Source organism: Myotis daubentonii, chromosome X (assembly GCF_963259705.1).
Source record: "Myotis daubentonii chromosome X, mMyoDau2.1, whole genome shotgun sequence".
NCBI lineage: Eukaryota > Metazoa > Chordata > Mammalia > Chiroptera > Vespertilionidae > Myotis > Myotis daubentonii.
The window spans coordinates 13,323,942-13,340,033 of record NC_081861.1 but is presented as its reverse complement, the minus strand read 5'-3'; the positions used below and the strand labels follow the sequence as shown (position 1 = coordinate 13,340,033).

General features: G+C 48.3%; 1 protein-coding gene across 3 annotated transcripts; it reads left to right on the top strand.

Moving 5' to 3' along the window:
* The first annotated feature begins 10,206 nt into the window (after nt 1-10,206).
* HMGB3 (high mobility group box 3) lies at nt 10,207-15,275 on the top strand. 3 transcript variants are annotated; one of them, XM_059680448.1, is made up of 5 exons: nt 10,207-10,321; nt 12,526-12,680; nt 13,044-13,183; nt 13,633-13,807; nt 14,259-15,275. In XM_059680448.1, exons 2-5 carry the CDS (start codon nt 12,531-12,533, stop codon nt 14,406-14,408), a joined length of 615 nt encoding a protein of 204 aa, XP_059536431.1. In that variant the 5' UTR covers nt 10,207-10,321; nt 12,526-12,530; the 3' UTR covers nt 14,409-15,275. The 3 variants fall into 3 exon arrangements, with proteins under 3 accessions (XP_059536431.1, XP_059536432.1, XP_059536430.1); XM_059680449.1 differs by lacking the exon at nt 10,207-10,321 and adding an exon at nt 10,370-10,526; XM_059680447.1 differs by lacking the exon at nt 10,207-10,321 and adding an exon at nt 11,380-11,559.
* Nucleotides 15,276-16,092: the final 817 nt, after the last annotated feature.

Sequence of the window (16,092 nt, the reverse complement as noted above, 5' to 3'; positions counted from 1 at the left end):
TAGTGGAAAGAGCTCAGGATAGTGAGGCAGTCATTTGGTTCCAGACTGAGCTCTGCCCCTGATACCAATGTGACCTTGAGCCAGTTCCTGGTCCTCTCTGGAACTCAGTTTCCCATATAGAAAAGGAAAAGTTCTGCTCAGCTGGCGTGGCTCAGTGGTTGAGCATCAATCTATGAACCAGGGGGTCATAGTTCAATTCCTGGTCAGGGCACATGCCTGGGTTGCGGGCTCAATCTCCAGCATGGGGCGGGCAGGAGGCAGCCGATCAATGATTCTCTCTCATCATTGATGTTTCTATCTCTCTCTCCCTCTCCCTTCCTCTCTGAAATCAATAAAAATATATTTTATAAAAAAGGAAAAGTTCACACTAAATGCTAATGATTCTTTTACCTATAAAGTTCTATGATTTATAGAGTGTTAATACTCTAGCATGCTAAGAGGTGATTTAGAAACCCATCACAAATATTTAAATTAACTAGCAACATATGCTAAGCTCATCACATAATCACAAGCAAGATAATGGCAAGATCTAGAAGAGAGAAGGTGACACACCATAATTTGGTACTCTCTTCTCTCTAGATCCCCCAACTAAGTGTTCCCTAAGCTGGATTTCTGTGTAATCCCCAGCTTATTGTCATCATTATCATCACCCAGTTCTTCAGATGAAAGGCAGGAAGCTAGCTAGTGGGAGAAGTTTCCCAGAGGCCACCACCACAGCAGCCGCAACAGCAATAGCAACAGTAGCAACTTAAGGCCACTGTGGATATTTGTCTCTCTTCTCAACCTTTTTTAAAAACAGATTTTAGGTTGCTGAATTTATTTACCAAACAATGCCAGCCCTCATCTCTCAACACTTTCAAGCCAATTTGATCCAGTTCAACTTTTACTCTGAGATCCTATCTAGTAGGGACCAAACCTTTGCAAGGCAGTAGGCAGTCTACAGGTTATTGGAGACAGTTCTGACCCTGGGGCTTTCCTGGTCTGGTAGAGCAGCCAGGCAGGTACAGAAACAACTGGAACACCCAGGTCATTCTGACTCTTAAGAATAGTGTGAGCAGTGCCAAGGTGGATCACAGGATCTTTGTGTGAGATTGGGGGCAAGAGGTATGCACTAGAGTCCTGCAGTGCATTCATGGCATCTCAGTAACCTGGCTGGATCTGGATCTTAAAAGGTCTTTCTGTGGTTTTATTTCAAGGTTATGGAGAGTCATGAAAGGATTTTAAACCGAGCAGTGACAAGAAGAATTGTACATTTATAAAAGAACCTTTGGATTGCTGGTGTTGAGAGCAGATGATATGAGAGGGCCAAACAAGGAGACCAGTTGTTCAAGAGAGAGATGATCATAGCTCAATAGAGGGATGTGGGAAGAAGCAGCTGTTTTGGGAGATATTCAGGAACCCAAATAGATAGAATTTGGGGACATGATGGATATGGGATATGGGAGAGAGAGGGAAACTAGGCAGGATGCTGGAGGGAGGATGCTTCCATTCTGAGGTCCATATGAAGGAGGGGCTGAGGTTGGGGAGCTTGCTTTGGGACACACTGGGGTGAGATCCTAGAAGATCACTTATCAGATGACTTGAGCAATTGGCCTCAGGCCTTTGACTTTTGCTGCCCTTCTCTCTGTGGTTTTCGGCAGACAGAAGAGTCCTGGATGGTCATTGACACAGTAAATGCCCTCCATAGATCTGCCCTCTCCTTGTTTGTTTGCCTGCTGCAAACAACTGGCAGTGAGGCCTGTTCAAAAGACTGGGAGGCAGGAGTCTCAATTCTGTCCAGATGGCCTGGTGTCCTTGAGCAAAAACACCTGCTTTCTCTGGGCTTCAGTTTTTCCCAAAATATGCGCAAATATCTCATAGGACCTTTTTTTTTGGTGAGGTGTAAGTTAGATTGCAGATATGAAAGCACCTTGTGAATTCTTAAGGAACAACATGCAGTGTAGCATTATTATCATCATTATCATTATCCTGTTCTCTGACCTATCTTGGGCCATTTGTACTTTATGTTTACGGTTCCTCACCTTTATATTTTTATCTGATTTTCCTTTTCTCTGATAACCAGTGGATCATGCAGGCCAGGTACAAATATATCCAGAAGTAAATGGAAAGTTGAGATGATAATGTAGCTAAATCATAATTTTTTTAAAGGCTTTTTCTTGAAATATCTCAAGGCAGGGTGAACTGTGAGTCATGTCACATTTAAAAAGTTGTCCAGTATCATTTGAAAAGATTAACAAATAAAGGAGATCAAGCATACATTTTCCACTTCACTTCAAGAACATAGAACCAGAGCCTCTTCATCCATTCATTCCTTCAGCAAATATTTACTGGGCATAATTCAGTGTGCCTTCTTCCAGGCATCTGAGGAACACCGAAGGGCTTGCACTCCAGTGATTATTAGTGTGAGAAAGGCCCTGGAGATCATCTAGTATCTATTTCAAACCTCTGATTGTACAGAAGGGGAAACCAAGGACTAGTGAGGCTTGGGATTTGTCCAGGATTTGCCGAGGCCCCTTGTAGCTGAGGAAGAGCAGAGAGCAGAACCCCCTGTGCTCCTAGGCTGTGAGTCCTACTATGGTACCTGTGTTGGCTTGGATTTGAAAACACAGAGCTATTTGCCCAATACTTCATGAAGCAAACACTCTGTGCCAGACTTTAGGCTGGACCTCGTGGAGATGAAGTCATTGCAAGATAAATGGTGCTCAGTCCTTGCTCTAGCATCTGTCAGTTCACCTGGCAATTACAGTCCATGATCTAAGTGCCCCTCTCTAGGGTTCTCCTCTGGTTGTCTCCTTCTACTCCCCTTGCAGGACACAGTACACAAGACAAGGTACCCAAGACTCAGACCCCACTAGATGTTTATGGAATGAATGTGTATTGAGACACAGCTAGTAGGGAAGTGGGTGCATGCCTTCTGATGTACCACCGGTCCAGTTGGTCTTAATACTATGGCTCAGGTCCCAGACACCCCAGAGAGAGTGATTCACTAGGGAAAATGCGATTCCCAACAGGGTCAACTGTTTCTGAGTTGTGGACAAATACAGTTCAGGCTTTGCCACTGATGTTTGGATTGTCCTTCAACTGCTGCTCTTCTGAGCTGTCTGAAGCAACAAGAATGAAACTGAAGGAAACCATTAGAGCAGTGAAGCTTTTTAAAAAAATATATTTTTATTGATTTTAGAGATAGAGAGGGAGAGAGAGAGAGAAACATTGATTGGTTGTTGCCTGTATGCACCCCACCAGGGATCAAACCCAAAACCTGGGTATGTGTCCTGACCAGGAATCAAACCAGCAACCAGTGCACTCAACCAACTGAGCCACACCTGCCAGGGTAGAACAGTGAACACTTTGTGAGTGCTAATTTTGTGTCAGGCATTGCTCTAAGTACTTCATATATTCTCCACAAGAATTTATGAAATGGGTACTATTACTAGTCTCATTTCACAAATGAGGAAACTGACACAGAGAGGTGGAGTTTCTTGCCCAGGTCACACAGATTGTAAGTGGCAGAGCTCAGGCTCCAACCTTGGCAGAGTGGCTCCTACTTTTCCCCACACACCCAAACTAAAATACTATTCAGAACTGTTTGGACTTTGCAGCTCTCTATGCAAGACATAGCCCTAGTATGTGCCACGAATGTGCTATAGGATAGTAAGAAGCTAGGAAAATTCCAGAATAAGCAGAATAGGGAAACTAAGACAGAGAGTTAAACAGCAGTTTGCAGCCACCTAGTAAATCCTATATTCCCTAAACCAAAGATAGTTATGGGTAAATAGTTTGGGGTGGGCAAGAAAGGGCTAAGGGGGAAGAGGGGGACATCTGTAATACTTTCAACAATAAAGATAAACAAAATTTTCCAAAAAGAAAGAGTAAATGGTGTGCACTCCCCCTCCCACCCCAACCAGAGGGTAAATAGCTTAAATCACCCTAATCAGGGAGACAGATAACAGAAATCCAATTAGTACCATTAGCCAGCCACACCCAAGGACAGACAAATTAAGAGAATAAATCTCACTTTGGTACATCAGCAAAAGCTGATGAATATTCTATTGATCCTCCCCTAAGACCTCCCCTAAACACCCAGGCTTTAAAATCCCTGAAAAAGAAGGTTGCCGAGCACTCTCCTTCCAGAGAGTATACCCTGCCATTCCCTTCCCCAACCTTTCCCCCACAAGAATGTATCTCCTAAACTCCAAGGGACCTCATGGGGCTTGCAACCAGGGGAGCAAAGGGCAGCGGCAGCTGGTCCTGGGCTAACCCCCTGAACCTGTCTCCAAGGCCCCCTTTTCTCTGACTTCCTGGTGAGCCAAAGTGGCCCAGCTAGGCTTTTCTGTTACTTCTTCTATGCCCTTCCTTGTTCCACTGTCCTAAGTGTGTTTTTGCTTAGGTCAATAAATTCTTTGTTGTTTATCTACATTTTGTTTCTTGATTGAAATTTTTCCTTCAAGAAGACAAGAACTGAGGTCTCATTGTCTCACTGGTAACAAATGAACTACAGGACTCCAGTGCTCAGAAATCAAGGTTGGGAACTCACCCCCCCCTCCCCCCCGCTTCCCCAGTGTTATTCTGAGGCACCAGGCAGCCAAAGGGAAGTGCCCTCGCCCTTCTCTAGGAGTGAGGTAGGTCCATCATGACTCCTCTTCTTGGTTGAATTAAGTCCCTTGTGGAGTTGGCATTTGTCTTCTAATTTTCTCATTACTCCACCCCCATCTGAGAGAGGGCTGATGACTCTTTCTAAAAGGGTGTGCCCTCCACACCTAGCCTTCAATAACACAGGCATGCCTTACTTTCTCAGGCCTTTATTTGTCCACCTAGTATTTCTCAGTGTCTCCTAGGTGCCAAGCCTGTGCTAGTTGGGCAGAAGCTCAGTTGAGACAGACATTCAACAAGCAATAACTCAGAGAGTGGCCAAATGAGGCCTGTGAGAAGTGCCCCAAGGGAGACCAGATGGAGAAAGGAAAGTGTGGGTGGGGGACCTCAGGAACTTCTTATTATAGTGCTGAAGTGGGCAGAGGGCCACCTGTCAGTTTTTAAAAATATATATATCTTTTTATTGATTTTTTAGAGATAGAGGAAGGGAAAGGGAGAGAAACATCAATGTGAGAGAGAAATATCAATAAGCTGCCTCTTGCATGCCCCCTACTGAGGATCGAGTCCACAACCCTGGGTGTGTGCCCTGACTGGGAATCAAACCGGGGACCTCTTGGTTCATGGGTCAATACTCAACCACTGAGCCACACCAGCTGGGTCAGGTATACAATTCTATAATACAACATCTATACATTCCATTATGTGCTCACCACCCATAGTCTAGTCTTCCTCTATCACCATGCATTTGGAACTCCCCTTATCCTCTCTATCTTCCCCCCACTCCCTTCTCCTTTGGTGACCACCATACTGCTGTCTGTGTCTATGAGTTTGTTTTATTTGTTCCTCTGTTGTTTTTTGTTTCATCTCCACATATCAGTGAAATAAAATGGTTCTTGTAGTTTTCTGTGCTAATTATTTCTTGAAGGCCTAACAGGACAAGTCTGTTCCTGGAATGGGATGGGGGAGCAGTGAAGGAGACCCCACTGCAGTGTGTCACCTCCCCTCTGCTCCTTTCTCCCCCAAGCGAGCTACCAGGACCAGGTGCCTTGGGAGGGCAGGGTCCTTCATTTTATCTCCTTCTTCCCCACAGGCCATTGCCCAAATGGTGTCATAGGCCCTAGATGGGCTAGTGTTGGTCAAGACTGTGTTCCCACAGGCAGCAGGGTGGGGAATAACTCCTAGGAAACTCTTTGGTTGCTGATCTGTTTCCTTTCCTCGGTCAATAGGAAAGCCTCAACCTGTGGGCCTTGTAGCGCTGATTCTGCTTCAGAGGCCTGGGTGTGCCCTCCCCTCTCGGGCATCCTCCAGTGGGTCCTTGCCATTACTCCCCCCCTCCAGGACTAAAGTCTCCAAGACAGGCACATGGCGGAGGGTCCCATGGCTTGAGGTACCCTTTGGGCTCTGGGCCACCATGCAGGCCCCCTTAGCCTGACCTGTGGCCATGCTGAGGAGAGAGGCTGAGCAGAGACTGAGCAGAGGTTCCCTGTGAGCCATTAAGAGTAGGACAAGTGTGACACCAAGGGTGAAGAGACCATGCTTTAAGCCCTAGCTCAGCCACTGACTCCCCTGTCAAGAGAAGGCTGGGCTGGAGGACCTGAATTTTCTTCCAAAGGGAGGCTTCAGACCTTGAATAGATCACCTGGGGGTGAGTGAGCAAGGGCCCTAGGAAGGCCAAGAAGCTAGACTCCCTATTTGTGAGGATCTGAATTTACAAAGGCTCCTAGATCCCTTCTCAAAGGGTGTATGTGTACTTCATTGTAGGACCCTCACAGCAATTTCCCTTAACATATTTTAAATGATTCAACAATCTGGCCCCACTCTGCCCCCATATTCACCTGGCTGCAGTTTCATTGATCTTCAAGGAGACTGGCTGATATGGGCCTTAGTGATGCCAACTTTAAGTATTGGGCACCCAAGTAAAGACCTGGGGCAAGGATGGGTGTGGGTGTGGGTGTGGGTGTGGGTGTGGGTGTGGGTATGGGTATGGATATGTGTGTGGGGGGTGGGTATAGAGAAGCAAGACTTCAGGGGTTTTGTTTTGTTTGTTTTCTTTATTTTTTTTTTTGGTTTTCTGATGTTTTTAAAATATGTTTTTATTTATTTTAGAGAGAGAGGACGGGAGAGGGAGAGGGAGATAGAAACATCAATGAGAGAGAAATAGTGATCAGCTGCCTCCTGCACGTTCCCTATTGGGGATCAAACTTGCAACCTGGGCATGTGCTCCAACTGGGAATCAAGCTGTGACTTCTTGGTTCATAGGTTGATGCTCAACCATTGAGCCATGCTGGTCAGGCCAAGTACTTCATTTTAGTTGAATGAGGAGAATCCCTTTTATCTTTTGAAGGGTCTTGAACTAGCAAGAACCAAAATCCTCTTCAAATAATATTTGTCACTCTTTGTCCTATTTCCTATTTCATTTTAATGCTTTCCTAATATCTCCAGGTAGCCAAACAGTTTAAAGGGTTCTGGTTTGAGGTTCCCCTGTGTGATGGGCTTGGCCTGGGATTGAGCCTCACAGGCAAATGGTGTGATTTAAAGTACTTTCCAGGGAGGACCAGGGCAGAGGTCCATAGCCTCGACCAGGTGAAGATACCCCAAAGCCATTGGGCACTGAGCTTTGTTACAGACAGAGGAGGCAGCCTGCCTTGGGGCCCCTGAGTCCAGAACTTGACCAGGCACTCCTGACTTTCCATCACTTTTTTCACCTTCCAGACTGGCCTTTAGCCCTTCCCTAGGTGGCCTTTTAGTGGTGATACTCAGACCAGCTTCACTCATACCCTCCCTCACAAGCAGACTGGACAGTGGCTAGGGTGGGTAAGATGGTGAAATCACCTTTGAAGCTGGAAGAGATGAGATGTCACAGAAGAAGGCACATCAGGAAATCAGAGCCCAAAGTCACTGCCTTGCCCCTGCCTTGTAGCCCCACCCCTACTTCACTTCATCTCCCCTCTGTTATGTATTAGTAGGCATTCAATATATGTACATGGAATTGAATTATGAGTTTCTCTTGAGGTAGGAACCTGCTAAGCCATAGATTTTGCTTAGATGTGCTGCCACACACACACAGCACTGAGGAGAAAACCAGGCTGTGAGGAACCTTCTAACCGAGGTTCATGGGAAAGGGATGGAGGAATCATAGAGATTGGGCCTGAAGAAGACATGGAGACTTGGGGTGACATATGTGTTTGCAGGGAGCAGGAGCAGGGAACTACAGCCATCATTTTCAGGCCTAGGACACGCCCACTCAGTGATGTCATAATCATATTCTGTAAAGTTCTGATGACGGCAACCACAGGTTTGAGTTTCAGACCCAGTGTTTCAGCTTGATGGAGGGAGGAGCTTCTTCGGGAGCAGAGATGGAAATCGTTCCTTCGAATAAGCGCAAACCATTTGTCCTTCGAAGTATGTACCCATGGGTAGGGCTGTGGCAGTGGGTGGGGAAGAATGGGTCTTAAGGGGGGTTTCTGGACACCACTTACTATACGGTCTCTTCTGGCTGGGAGATACTCTATTTCTCTGGGTCGGCCTTCCCCCCTCTTGCCTCTGGGAATGTTGTGTGTGTGCCTGGTGTGAGTGTGAACATATATGCTGCTGTGACCCTCGCCATCCACTCAGGGGCCCACCAAATAGTGCCTGGTGGGCTCTGAAGCTGAAAACTCTGATTCTTCCACTTTGGTGCCTGACAACTGGTAAGTGCAGCTTCCCAGCATGGCCAGGATGCTGGGCAGTGGCTGGGTCCCGCCTAAGACCCCCAATTCACATCTCTGGCCTAGCTAGGGCACTGTGGCAGAGGGAAGGTACTGGTCAGATCATATATGGATACCCTACTCTCCTTTGGGAAGGGCAGAGACAAGGGTGGAGGGAAGAGACCTGGGCAGGTTAGACCTTGGGGACCTGGTTGTAGAAGAAGCTGGAGCTATCGGGCTGGAGAAAAGACCTCTTCTGCCAGGAAATCTGTGAAGGGTGAGGGGTTGGATTGTGTGTAGGGTGGTGATCCCAAGGTTCAGAGACTGCTCAAGATGGAACAGACAGCCCATAAGGTAGGTGGCAAGCTCTCTGTGAGTGAAGATATATGAGCAGAAGGTAGGTAACCATTAAGGTAGGTAACCATTAAGGCCTTAAGATATTCACATTCCCAAGGGTCTGTAAATTGGGTACATAGTCGGCTCCGATCAAAGCAGCACTGATTTGCCCTCTGGTCTCAGTTGGGTCCCTAATGATGGAAGCCTAGCAGTTACAGCTTGCCCAGGAGGCTCAAAGGAGTTGGCAAGAACTGGGTGGGGATGGGGAGGCAGTTGCCTTGTGGGGTCAGCTCCCTCAAACACCTCAAACTCAGCCAGTTTCTGGAAACAGCATTTGGAAAACTCACCTTCTCATCTCATTTCAAAATATGGGAATTACAAACAGCTGGCTCTAGGGGTTCAAAGTGTTTGAGAACGGGAACTTAGAAGTCATGATGTGCCTCTTCCAAATTTCAACCCATAAAATGTGTACCTTTTCCTCACCCATCCTTCATACATTCTTTCTTTCAGGAAGCTCAAAGAGGGAAAGGCCTTCCAATATTTTTCAATAGGGCTGACACTAGCATTTGTAGTGGGAGATTTCTTTCTTCTGTATGACACTCTGCCCAATGCAAGACATTTAACACTCCTGCAACAACTCCCAGTCACGGGGCATTTTCAAACATCCCTTAGAGGTGACACTGCCTCCCCCACCACACACACACTTTGAAAACCATTGCCGTGACTTGCTCAAGGCCATAAGCCAGTGGCAAAGCTGAGGAGGCTAAGTCAAGTCAAATCCCATTTGTACATTCCAAGAACTTTTATTCTTCACCAGGGTGTCAGGAGAGCAGAAGGAATGTGGGCCTGAAGTGAGGCAGGGAAGAAGTGACTCCCTAAGCACAGAACTACTAGTACAATTTCTCACGATTTCTCTGCTTTTGCCAAACTCCCGTTTTCCGCCTCTAGCCCACCTAGCTCGCTCTTTCCGCAACTGCAGGCACAAACAGACTTTCTGGCAATTAGTGCAAAGAGCCTAGTGGAGCAGGATCCATGGGCGAGGAGTCAGGTCCCTTTTATTTGGGGGCGGGGGGAGGGAGTTGGGGCAGCGGGATCCCAGTACTGAAACCCCGAGGTCTTGGCAGGGCAACAGCTGCCTTCCACTGTCATCAAGGAGAGAGCTGCGGGCAAGACCCCGGCCGCGGAACCGCGACAGGACTGGGCAGAGGTGGAGGACCCTCGACCTTCGCCGTTCGCCTGCGGAGGTTTTCCGGGGCTGGGGGCTACCTGGGGGCCAGGAGCCGGAGGCGGGGGCGCCCAGGTCGCAGCGCGGCGGGAGCAGAGGGCAGAGCAGCCGGACTCGACCTTGCCATCCCACGCCAGAGGCCAAGGCTGAAGGGAATGGAGGGGCCACCTCTCCAAAGTCCTTTGAGGTCCCAGCTCATATCGAGGAGGGGGTTCGGGGGGTGGCAAAGCTCTGTTTTGCCTCCGCAGCCTGTGCCGGCGGGTAGTTCTGTTTGAATGAACGATCCCAGAGGCCGTGCCCAATGGGTGCCCGCGCCTGTTTAATATGCATGAGGCCCGTAGCCAATGGCCGGGCAAGGAGGCTGTTTTAAACGGCGGAGCCCGCTGGCCAATCAGGCGGCTCTCGTGGAGGCAGCTAGCGCGAGGCTGGGGAGCGCTGAGCCTCGCGTCGTGCCCTGCGCTGCCCAGACTAGCGAACAATACAGGTACGTTTCCTCCGCCCGCGCCCGCCGCAGCCGCCGTCGTCGCCGCCGCCGCCGCCACCGCCACCGCAGCGCCCGCACAAGTTTCCAGCTCCTGCAGCCGCCAGCGCGTCCCGCTGCCACCGCCTCCTGCCTCTCCTCCCCGCGCCCTTCCCGCCCCCTCCACCTTCCTTCTACCTAGGTGACTGGGAAGGAAGAAGCAATTCAGGTGTTTCAACTTTCCAGTGCTTCATCCCGAGCTCCCCAATGTCTGCGCTGGGCTCCCTTCCTTGAGCCAACCTCGGCTGCCGCCCCCCGGGGCCGCGCCGCGGGGCTCAGGCCCCCTGAAGCCAGATGTTGGGGCAGCTGCGGCGGCGGAGGCAAAGCGAACTGAGGGGCGGCTGCGGGCTCCGGTGGCGCGGGTCCTGGCGCCAGGAGGCGGCATTGGGAAGGGGGCAGGGTTCTCCCCGGCCCGGGACGGACGCCGCGGATTACGGGCAGCTGGTGCCCGCGGGGGGCTGCGGCGTGAGCAAACTTAGCTGCTGGGCTCTGCCGGGCACTGTGCGGGCCCGCGGATTGCACTGCTGGTTTTGCATTAACATGGCCGTCTCGGGAGCGCACGGAGGTCCGGGAGGGGGGAGGCGGGCCGGCCGCCCCCGCTCTTCGCCTGCCCGTAGGGCACCGGCGCAGCCACCGTCGCCGCCGCTAACATGGCTGGCGCGTGATGGGCCCTGGCAAGGGGTGGACAGACGGGCTGGGCGGGCGGCAGGGCTCCCGGGCGGGCTCTGGCCTTGGTCCCGGAGCCCGCGGCCAGGGTCTGGTGGCGTGAAGGGCCAGGGGCGCTGCCGCGGGCCCCATCGCTGTCGAACGTCATGGCTGCACGGGCGCCTTTGTTATCCCGAGGAATGCGCCCCGCGCCGGCGAGGGGGGGGTCCGGCCCCCGCAGCCCCGCGCCCCCGGGCGCTCGGGGCGGGGCGGGGCGGGGTGGGGGCCGGCGAGCGGGCGGCGGCTGCGGTGGCGGGGCCCGGACCGCTTTGTTCGCCACCGACGCCTGTGCCCGCTGCTGGCGGATCAGCCATTTTAGCAAAGCCGGGCTCCAGGCACGGCGGGCGCCACCATCACTGCGGCCGCTGCCGGCCAGGCTCCGTGCCTCCGGAGCGCGGCTGCCATCGCTGTCCCCGGCCTCGCGCCTCCCTCGGGGGAGGCAACGGTGGATTTCAGGGGCACTTTCTTTCATCAGGAAGCTTTTGACAAAATGGAAGGTGAATTATGGGTGTCCAGGTGACCCAGCACTGGCCGAGTCTGGCTGCCCACTGCCGGCCGGAGGCTCCCCTGTGTTCTGTCCTGCCTCACACGCACAGCCACTGTCGAGCCCTAAAGCAGCCCCTGGGTCGGTCCCCGCAAAGGGGAGTGCTTTAGTTTTACATGATGACCTTGGGTGTGGGAAAAGGAAAAGATGGCGGGAAGCTCGGGGGTAGGAAAGGGACTATGACACGCCACAGCTGCATTTTTATTTGCAAACTTTCTCCAAAGTATTTCTGGCTGGACATGCATTCCGCTTTATAGATGAGCAAGACAGCCCTTTTCATATCCCCTGCCCCTTTAGATAATGACGAAGAGACAGATTTGAACTAATAGTGCAGGGGTATCTGCTCACTTGCTGTATAACCATTCTTGTAAAAGCCATTTTTATAAGTCAAAATGCAGCAAAAATACTGAAATATAAAAATTTCCCTATTTACAGTTCTGCTTTGATTTTGTGTTTAGCAGCACTGACAGTATTTTCGTTTCTAACATGGGAGTAAAACAGATGACCAGCTAGCTTTAAGTCATTGGTTTCAAGCTATCATCAGCCTGTACCACCTACAAATGTATCCTCCCCACTTTGTGGTTGCAGTTTCCAAAACATAGCATTTCTGAATCAGAATGTAGAGCTGAGCCACCCCACTTGGGTCTGTTCCGTTTGGAGAACTTGATCGCTCTTGGAGAAGTAACTCGGAAACCTGTGCACTTCATGCTGGTCAAAAGTTAAATGACAAGTGACAGTGAGGCTGATTTCCTCTCTAGTCTGTCTTTGGTTGCCAGTGGCATCAGGCATTTTTTGGGGGGGCAGGGCTCCTAAGAGCAATATCGATTTAAATTTTACCCTGCCTTTGGTATATCTTGTAGTTCTATTCTGTTCATTGGATTTGTTTTTTCTTTGTTTCTCTTTCTTTCATCCATCACAGTCAGGATGGCTAAAGGTGATCCCAAGAAGCCAAAGGGCAAGATGTCTGCATATGCCTTCTTTGTGCAGACATGCAGAGAGGAACATAAGAAGAAAAACCCAGAAGTTCCAGTCAATTTTGCAGAGTTTTCTAAGAAGTGCTCTGAAAGGTGGAAGGTATTTTTGCTTTGTATCCTTCCAGCTAGTCTTAGTTGGATTTGATACTTTGGTGTTATTTACCTTTAGAGTAGTCCCAGGTGGCTGTTTTCTTCCTCTTTACTTAGATACATTTTAATTGTTTTTAGGATTTTGTATGTGTGCTTTTATTGTTTAACATTCTATAAGGGGGGTTAACCCACAGCTTTGTTTTCCTCCCAATAAGTTTTGTTTTCTCCCCCCCCACACACACACACACAAAAGACTACAAGGCTTTCATCCCCTTTTGCAAGTGGTTATGGCAGCTGCCACTTTAATTATAGGACAACTGAACAGGTACGTGTTCACGGCATTGAGGAATTTATCAGGTCCTGTTCTTTGCAGACCATGTCGGCAAAAGAGAAATCTAAATTTGATGAGATGGCAAAGGCAGATAAAGTACGCTATGATCGGGAAATGAAGGATTATGGACCAGCTAAGGGAGGCAAGAAGAAGAAGGACCCAAATGCCCCCAAAAGACCACCGTAAGTGACTGTAGGATTCAGGGCAACCATGAAAAGCTTTCCTTCTGCTTGAAAGATTTTTTAAGAGATACTTTACCTAAAAAAATGTCAGGAGACCTCTGTAAAATATTCTGTACTTTGAGCCTGAGGTGTTGGTGAGCTGTGTGTGCTTGGTAGTTGTCTGTTGACCTTTCCACTGGGAAGTAGACAGCCTAGTTTGGGGTTTTAGGATCCTTAGGTACATTCTCTACCCCTTGCCCAGTAACTGAGAAACTGAGAAACCACTATATATTTCTAAAGCAGCTTAAACATTTTATAGCTTTCAACTTTGAAACACTGTATATGGTATTACACATTTCTTCACTCTAGGGAGGAGTGATAGGAAGTATGTGGGTTCAGGAACATGGGAGTTTGACTGAAGCTCACTTTTTGAAGATTCTCATCTACTTTATATAATTTTCTCCCCCAAGGTCTGGATTTTTCCTTTTCTGCTCGGAATTCCGCCCCAAAATTAAATCTACAAACCCTGGAATTTCTATTGGAGATGTGGCAAAGAAGCTGGGCGAGATGTGGAATAACTTAAGTGACAGTGAAAAGCAGCCTTACAACAATAAGGCTGCAAAACTGAAGGAGAAGTATGAGAAGGTGAGGTGGGCCAGAGTGTGTATTCTGGCCGGTGAGAAGTCAGCTGTCCTGAATGTGAGGGTTTGTGGGGTGGAAGGCTGCTTTGCTGGGCGTGTGAGGGCCCATCTCCACTTAAGATCAGCTATGTGTGCTGATGTTCAGGCTTCTGATCTTTGTATTTTAGAGAACTTTAGGCAGGCTTAAAAATTCGGATAACGGGATGCCACTGGAATAGGATTTGATAGTTCTATAACATGACTTAAAGGCTACTTGATCACCCATTACCTTTTAAATTTGAATGGCTGAGAACCAAATGTGTATCAGGAAACAAATACTTCAAGTAGCAGACCTGTACTGTTTTTGAATTCCAGATTTCTTATTCTGAGGCAGGGATAGCATGTTTTCACCCTGTGCTAAAATAGCTGCAGGAGAGCTTGTCTTCTCATTTGGAATGTGTCCCTGTTCTTTCTAGGATGTTGCCGACTATAAGTCTAAAGGCAAGTTTGATGGCGCGAAGGGTCCCGCTAAAGTTGCCCGGAAAAAGGTGGAAGAAGAAGATGAAGAGGAGGAGGAGGAAGAGGAGGAGGAAGAAGAAGAGGAGGAGGAGGAGGAGGATGAATAAAAAAACTGTTTATCTGTCTCCTTGTGAATACCTTAGTGTAGGGGAGCGTCGTAATTGACACAGCTCTTATTTGAGAGGTGTCTGTTGCCCTCATTAGGATTAATTACACAATTGGGTCATGATCATATGTAGTCTCTCAAAGTGCTCTAGAAATTGTCAGTGGTTTACATGAAGTGGCCATGGGTGTCCGGAGCACCCAGAAACTGTATCAAAGTTGTACATATTTCCAAACATTTTTAAAATGAAAAGGCTCTCGTGTTCTCCTCACTCTGTGCACTTTGCTGTTGGTGTGACAAGGCATTTAAAGATGTTTCTGGCATTTTCTTTTTTTTTTTTAATCTGTAAGGTGGTGTTACCTATTTGGTTATTGGCTAGAAATCCTGAGTTCTCAACTGTACATATCTATAGTTTGTAAAAAGAACAAACAACCAAGACAAGCTCTTGATGCTCTTTGCTTGGCGTTGAGGCTGTGAGGAAGATGCCTTTTGGAGGGGCTGTAGCTCAGGGCATGCACTGTGAGGCTGGACCTGTGGACATTGCAGTGGGCATCCATTTAGCTTCAGGTTGTCTTGTTTTTGTATATAGTGACATAGCATCCTGCCATTCTTAGCTGTGGAAAAAGGTGGGTCAGCTGGCATGAGAAGTATTTGGATCGTTTTGTTTTTTTTTTAGTTGTGTGGTAGTTTTAAACTTTGTTTTAAAACAAACTACAACTCTTCATTGTCAACGAAGTGAAGAGTCACTGCATCAATGAAAGTTCAAGAACCTTCTGTACTAAAAACAATTTGCAACGTTTTGTTAATTTTTGTATGTTTAGAATGCTGAAATGTTTTTGAAGTTAAATAAAAACAGTATTACATTTTTTAAGCTGTTCTCTATTATAACACTCTAAATTTCTGACTCCTAGCAGTCTTAATGGCAAAACACCCCACTCTACTGTATTTGATGACTAGCCTCCCTGTAAATCTGGTAATTTAGGGCGAGTTGAAGAGAGCTACTTGAAGTTACTGCATGATTTTGTTTGTGTCTGAATGGCGTCAAGATGAAGTCTGAACTATTGAATGTAGGAGCTAAGATAACTTGACACAGGCAAGGTTTAGCAGCCTTTAGAGGTGTAGGAAGGTGGGTAGTTAGGATTGAGGCTGACTACTACCTATGAGGTTTAAAACTATATTTTTTTGCCTCCTGCCCCACCCCTTACATTGTGGGGCCAAATTAATTGCTAAACAGCAAAAATACCTTCCTGAGGGTATGTATGGTGTATCAAACATTCAGGCTTTATTCCCCCGCCCCCCCCCCCCCCCCGACATTTGTTCTCAACAATTGAGATCTTAAGCTGCCACTTCTCTTTTGGTCCCCAGTGATGGGGTGGGGGGTGGGGAGCAGTATCAATTCCTCCCCACAGTACTTCAAGAAGTCATACACCCCAAGGAAATTTGCTTGAGCTCCTGTTGGCAGGCTGTGTTGGGGCACCTGCAAGGCAGGCTGATGGAATCAGTTGTTTCTAAGCACTAAATGCATCAGATGGAAAGTAGAATGACCTAAACATGATGTGAGCTCATTCATTGGCAACATGGATTGTTGTTAAATATTCTTGAAGAAGCTTGGTTTGTGATTCAGTGATTATTTCATGTTGGTGGATGGTGTGATATTTGTCCAAGTTGGGGTGAGGGGTGATGGCCAC